This window comes from Glandiceps talaboti, chromosome 13 (genome assembly GCF_964340395.1).
Source record: "Glandiceps talaboti chromosome 13, keGlaTala1.1, whole genome shotgun sequence".
In the NCBI taxonomy this organism is placed as follows: Eukaryota; Metazoa; Hemichordata; class Enteropneusta; family Spengelidae; genus Glandiceps; species Glandiceps talaboti.
This window is the reverse complement of record NC_135561.1, coordinates 11,909,712-11,917,395: the sequence shown is the minus strand read 5'-3', so window position 1 is coordinate 11,917,395 and position 7,684 is coordinate 11,909,712. Positions and strand designations below refer to the sequence as shown.

The 7,684-nt window shown below is 37.6% G+C and overlaps 1 protein-coding gene across 1 annotated transcript; it reads left to right on the top strand.

Annotated features, from left to right (window-relative positions):
- Nucleotides 1-628: 628 nt before the first annotated feature.
- On the top strand, nucleotides 629-6,869 carry LOC144444246 (uncharacterized). Its single transcript, XM_078133659.1, has 5 exons — nucleotides 629-944; nucleotides 3,667-3,799; nucleotides 4,849-5,043; nucleotides 5,502-5,684; nucleotides 6,232-6,869. Exons 1-5 carry the CDS (start codon nucleotides 735-737, stop codon nucleotides 6,867-6,869), a joined length of 1,359 nt encoding a protein of 452 aa, XP_077989785.1. The 5' UTR covers nucleotides 629-734.
- The last annotated feature ends 815 nt before the right edge of the window (nucleotides 6,870-7,684 follow it).

Here is a 7,684-nt window from a genome sequence, read left to right as displayed (position 1 = left end):
ATATCAATACATAGACTCATAGACCACGGCGCTCTATGAGTGCATAAGTATCAAAATGCAACCACAAATGTCGAGTTAAATGTTCGACTTTGTTACTAAAAGACAAGACAACTATGAATTTTAATTTGTTCCATAATTGTGAACCAATAAACTTGACAGATGACTGGCCAATACTACTATTGTATCCGGGTACATGGAAAGTATCTTACGTAACAATGACTAACATATTACGAAAATATCTCTTGATCTTAGATAGCAGTTTACCATTAATTTATCGTGAACAAAAATATAAATTTGATAGTCAAACTGTTTGTAGTTGTTTTTTTAACACGAGGTAGTGTGTGTATCAAACTTACTACCCACAGGATATCCCTAACACTAATAGACGCCTTAAAATCCCTAGATTTCAAGTTCATAAGAAATGTATGGTAAAACAAAAGAATTGCATTAAAATCATAGTAATGGTAGAATACTACAAATAAAACACCTTTGCCAAAATTTCGAAACATTCCAGTTGTGCTATTGCTGATCTCGGCATGACATATAAGGTGAACTTTAACCCGTGGCATGATCGGTTCAATTCAACAAAAGACTTAACTGTCAGTTTAAAGCACCTCGGACATATTTCCGCGTAACTGTATTCTTATATTGTCAACACTTGGTGGTCGCTGTCGTAGAATTCATATCCTACGAATTTGAACCTTCATATGTATTGATCTTACCGGGTTGGAGTCATGAGCAAGTACCACCAATCGAAGCTAAGCAGTTGGGAACCCGTAGACGAATTGAGTTTAAGTGCCAGCCAAGTACAATGGTCGAAAACTGAAATCTCGCTGGAGCAACTTATTGAAGACTACGAATTTCCACAGATTATACGAGTAACGCAAGGCTATTTTGACGTCGATAGAGATGAAGGAGCACCCTGTACTTTACAAGGAGACGACGTAAGAAATTTCTTTCAAGTTTGCTTTTAGAACTGGGTGACTTTAAGTTCGCAAACTGGGCGTATAATCCAAAACGTACATACAATGAACTTATACAATAGAAACAAGTTAATCAGAACATTACGTCATCTGGCCGGACACAGATATGACTCATATGCTGCCATCAAACCTGGCAAAATTTACTAACTCTACTGCTACATTTCATCGTCTGGCACGACATAATTCTTTATATAATTTTATCGGTGTACGAGTTAGGGTAATTTTGTGCAGATAATTCTTTGTGTATGGCAACGATTTGCTATGATGATGGTCGACCGTATAGACGATACGACTCTGGTAACCGAGGCTTCGGTGTACTGATATAGACACAAGGCTTCCACTATTAGTGTTTGATATGGTAGATCCTACAAGTGGATGATAGCGGTTCCCCTGTTGTATGAATCTAAACACCCTGTGATCAAGATAGTGTAAACATTGGAAGTCCCAAAACAGTATACTGCAAGTTTATGTGTAATTTTCAGAGAGCAGCCCTCCTGCAGTGAGCGTATATATTCAATAGCTTATCACTGTTGTATCAACACATACTGGTAACGGTTTTAGTGTGTCTATCTCAGTAAATCACAGCCTCTATCACCAGAGTAATAAAATTTAGCAATGTCAGTAAGACTTTTATCAAGTCAGACGGTGCTTAGTGTTAGGGTTAGCTTACTTCTACTGTAAAATATATACGATACGAGGCGGGAATCCCCGATGGCATGTGAAGAGGGTAAAAGTTATTCATTGGCTGGATTTCTGTCCCTCTTTAAAAAAAAAGCATGTCGACATTCCAATGTTTCTGTCAACAAGTTTTAAATTATACTTATTCACTCTTCGATTATAGCTTGTGTCAGCCCACTATACGTTAACAAAAGTATCATTACTTTCTGGACGTACGTGTAGTGTAGTGTTCCTTCTTTCTAAAATTACTGTCTGTGAGGATTAATTACATGTATACACCCGCTGACACAAATTACAACCTTGATATACCAAAACCGTATGCGACTCACATGACGAAAGTAGTTCAAATTAATCGTGTCATAAATTACTGCCGGCACTGTGTGTGTAAAGTGTACTTGATGGTAATAAAATGGCGGCCCTTTGTTTACTCTCTACAAAAATGTGACGAGATTAATGAAAGATCAGGGTTCTATCTACCGACAGATCTCGTATTTTTCCTACCGAGTAAACAAAGTCATCAGAATCATGAAGCTTTTGATGACAAAATTCAAGCACACACTCAGCCGTATCTCACTCACAAGACGAGTGCATATTTGAGCCTGTCACGAAGTGCCAAAACTGAAGTTATTTATGTGGAAAGTGTTGTGGTTTTGCGTGTGTTCGTTGGCTTAAAGAGGAAACCACTGGAAGTAATTCCCAGCACAAAAAAAGAATAATTTTGGATCTGATTGACTGAGCTGAAGGACATGTACAGAACTCCCCCAAAAATAACCCAAAAGATGAGTTATCTGTCGACAAGGTCGACATCTCCATTCCACCCCATTATCTTACCACACTGTTCCCCAAAGGCTTTACTGTGAGACCCACACACAGAAAAATAACTCAAAGTTAGACAGTACAATGAGTCAAAGTAACATATGACTCTTTTCCTTAATTTCATTTTGATATATTGCCCTCCCTTAAGATTCGATTTCTAAAAGTCCACCCCCCCCCCACACACACACACACAAATATCCCCATACAGCTGTATGTGAGTTTAATTAGAATCGTGAGAATCACCATGGTGAATCTTGTCATTAGACTAGTATTCAATCCATCTTACTGTAGTGGCAGTAAATAGTCGGTGAAAATAATAAAAATGGGGCGGGAGCGGGCAAAATGTGTTGCTGCCACCGAGAGTAATTGTTTCTGTTTGCGTGATCGAACTGCAAATAGAGGTAACATGGCAAAGGTATGCAAAACTCTGTTTCCATTCAAAATGCAAATATGCTCGCTTGTGTGGTACTGCAAACATGTTTAGTGTATGACATGGCGATAAAACATATATAGGCACACTTACATTTGATCTTCCACTGTATACATTTCAAAGGGTCCATTTGTCAATAACAGTAGGTACATGGTTAATTCTTGACCTTTCGAGCCTCTGTGACCGCATTATAGACTGCACTGTCCGGGTAAAATGTCAAAAATTCAGTTCGGAATCGACGGTTTGTTGACACACTGTGATACATGTAATCATCTTTTTAGTGGTCTGAGACCTAGACAAGGGTCGAGTGTAATTGGACATGCAAATGAAGCACAAGACAGTCAAGTGTAACTGTACATATGCAAATGAAGCACCACGGCAGGGCCGAATGTAATTGTGAATATGCCAGTGAAGCACCAAGACAGAGTCGAATATTGAACACATGTAAATGAAGAAACAAGAGACAGGGATGATTGTAAATGTGCGTACGTATGCAAATGAAGCATAAAGACAGGGCAGATTGTAATTATGCATATGCAAATGAAACACCAAGACAGGCACCACTGAATGTCGTCTGATAAAATGCTGAATATTGTTTGACTTGAAAGCCCGCATCATGCATACGCATAACAAAACTATCTCTTGAATTATTGTCAAAAAATGCATTGCGGTGCAATAGTTGAGGACAAGTCTTCAAAGAATACTTTTTGCATTGTTTGTAATTAACACTGTATTCTCTCCTTTTATCCTCGTTTTTAGATTGTGTTGTTCCACGAATACATAACACAAAGTCGTGTAGTGGCTGAAGACAAGTATGGTCAACACATCACCATAGCTAAGGACTTCAACTATAAATTTGAAGTTTTCGGTGATGAACGAATAGCCGAAGTGGGTAAGTATATATAAAAGATTCCAGTCTGTCTCCATGTTGCCTTAGCTGTCTAAAAGTATATTTATTTCAGTTCATTATCAATCTATCGACGACCGACAATTAATGTAGAACTCGAGCATAGCTGTACACATTCGTCAACCTCCAAAGATGACAACAACCCAACATATAAAAACAGTACATAACAAACAATTGTGTTGATATTACATTTCCAGACTAAATGTGAAACTAAAGCAAGACTATGTCCAATACTGTCGATTCACAAATCCTTTTTCTGATCTGACATGTAACACGCCGATATTGAACATGATGTTATAAATTAATGTTGCGCGACATGCTAATTTGTCTAAGCCTTTGGACATTATATTTGATAAATGTGTACGCATAATATTGTACAATAAAATGATCACATCCCATGACATCACATGACTGTTATCACACCACATGACAGAATATCAAATCATGTCACATCCCATGACAACACGACAAAATATCAAATCGCATCATATCACATCACATGACAAAATATCACATCACATATCACATTACAAGAAAAAATCACATCACATGAAAAAACATCACATCACTTGACAAAATATCACATCACATATCACATCACGCATCAAAATATCACATCACATATCACATCACATGAAAAAATATCACAACACATGACAAAATCACATCACATGAAAAAATATCACATCACTTGACAAAATATCACATCAAATATCACATCACACGTCAAAATATCACATCACATATCATATCCCATGACAAAATATCACATCACATATCACATCACATGACAAAATATCACATGACAAAATATCATATCATATATATCACATCACACAATGAAATATCACATCACAACACATATCACATCACACGTCAAAATGGCACATCACATATCCCATCACACCACAAAATATCACATCACACCACAAAATGTCACATCATGTCACAAAACATAATTATCAGTATATTACCTGTACATTTACAATTCTTCATGTAGAACTTTTACAAGACCAACATTAATATCTTGACAGGTTCTGCTGGTCCATTCACCATACCGGAACTACTTGAACGCTATGAATATCCAGTAAAAGTCCGCCTTGCAAAAAACAGCAACGGGTACATTCCCATTAAAGAAGTCTTTGAGTATCGTGAAATACGAGACTTTGGTGACGTCACATTTACGAAGTCTCACACAGCGAATTATTTGATTGGACACTGTTTAAACGGTTAGCATCATTGTAAGCAGTATGCAACACCAGGGTGAATTTGACTCAATGCTTTGCATAAATGTGCATTCATAATGATTGTTAGAACTAAATCACACAGTCTTCTTTTTAGAAGTGATTAATTGAACAATTCAAACTGGCGGAAGATTCATGTGTTTGTTGAGATGACATTTTTCAAACGGGGAGATCTGAGAATCATTGTGTTCTATCTGTTACAGCATTCGCAGTTTAGACCTACAGTTCAACTGGGACTTGTTTCAAATCTCTACTCCAGCTACATAGGGGTGCAAGCTAGCAGCAATCGCATCCTTCCTGTGTTGCTATATCGAATGATATATACATGTGTTATGACGTTTTTCCAATTTAAAGTTTAATGACTTTTCAACCAGTAATGTCCTTTTTCTTAAACTTATATAATTACACGCATCTTTTATCTTTGCCTTGATGCACATGTACAGGATGTGACCTGAACAGTTACAATGCCATTGCCGTACTACCAATTCCAAAAATTAAAATCGACTGTGTTGTTGGTACAATCAGAGTCGATGGAAAAGACAAAGAGTGGTTGAGATTTGTACTCAAACTAAGTAAGTTGGCCAGACAGTCTTTCGACTTTGAGGACTTCATCAGCAAAGACAATGGTAAGATATTAAAATGGTGTGTGTATATATGTATGGACGGACGGATGGATGTATGTATGTATGTATGTATGTATGTATGTATGTATGTGTGTGTGTGTATGTATGTATGTATGTATGTATGTATGTATGTATGTATGTATGTATGTATGGACGGACGGACGGATGTATGTGTGTGTGTGTATGTATGTATGTATGTATGTATGTATGTATGTATGTATGCATGTATGCATGTATGTATGTGTGTGTCCGTTTGATTGATTTCAAATTGGCAAAATTACTACTAGACAGAAGACAAAGCTCGAGCAATCTCCCAGTTCAGTGTGGATACAAAGTGAAGCTGTTAAGTTGTTAAATAAAACCAAACTTCGTTTGTTTTTGAGGGTATGTAAATTTCCGGACATGCATATTTATATCTCAATGTAGTGATTACAGCTGAACGGGGGGGGGGGGGGGGGGGGAGGTGACGAATGTCAGGACCGGTAACTGATTCCTACTTTTGATTAATCTACAGTTACTGAAATCTCCTATTTTTTTATTTTCCCACCAGATGCATATTTATTGAAAGCAGGTCAAGTACCGGAAGACGAGGACAACTACGCCTCGATAAAACCAAAATTTATTCACGGTGGTAACAAAACACCGGGTGGAAGTGTTCAAAATACCAAAATTGATACAAAATATGCTGACTACAGACAGTTCTTAAAGCGCCCCCAAGAAATCGCGAAACTGTACGACCATGACATCACTCCAGGTGAAGAAAGAGAACTGCGCGACAGGCTGGCGAGTAGTAAACAAAAAATATACGAGATTTTCGAACCTAAACGCGAAACTTTCGAACCTCCCCCGGATATACCACCTAGAGAAAAGCTAAAACCATCCCCAAGAATTCGACCATCTCAGAAAGTACAACCACTGACTGTAGTCGAAACTCCTACAAAGAAGACCCCGATGTTTGTCTTACCCAACGATGTAAAGACACTGACGATTGCTGGTGTGTCTAATTGTCTGAACACTCTTGGTATGGAGAAGTACGTGGACCGATTTCAAGAAGTACAAGTAGATGGTCATTTGTTATTAAATATGACCAAAGAAATGTTTAGGAATGACATTGGAATGAATGAATTTGAGGCGATGAAATTGTATCGTTTTATCCATGATGGATGGCGTCCCAATTTTGGAAAGTAGAGAGGGTAGCCTTGGCCCTCCTCTGCACACTTACACACAGGGCGCGCTTGCGCGCGCACACACACACACACACACACACACACACACACACACACACACACACACACACAGGGCACGCACGCACACACTCACTCACTCACATACCTCACACACACACACACACACACACACACACGCATTTATATAATATAACACAAATAAAAATTGATACACTCCTAGTTAAAAAGGGTTCAAAAATAAATACTTAGTATTACAGTAGTTTGGCAGGAAGGCGCTGCGTACTGTTTATGTAACAAATAATTTAAAGACAGCTGTGACCCTGGACAGCATAAACAATAAATTACTCCATAATTTTAGTGGTTCCCAGTCGTTGTATTTGGTTATTGTCGATGTAGATAAAACAGTATATCATATTGATAAAATAGGGTTATTATGAACGGATTTGGTTTCGTTTCGACTCTAAAATATTACATATAGTATGGTAGATGGAGATATTCAATAGGGAACTTGCAATCCAGACTGAGCATGCTCAGACGCAAAGGATTATGGGATTATCTGTGGTTATCATAATACCTAATCTTCAGCTACCGATAAAATAAACCTCCCACAATGGTCAGGGTGACTATGAATTGATTATTTGTGGTTAAAAACAATGCAACGTTATTGTTTACAATACCATTTGATTAGTATTTATTATCACATTTCCCACGATGCAACATTCAACATGACGGGTTTGCAAGTTCCTATTCATCAAACATACTTAAATTAGTCAAAAGTAGGTTTTTATTTAGATTTATAATTGATAAAAACAACTT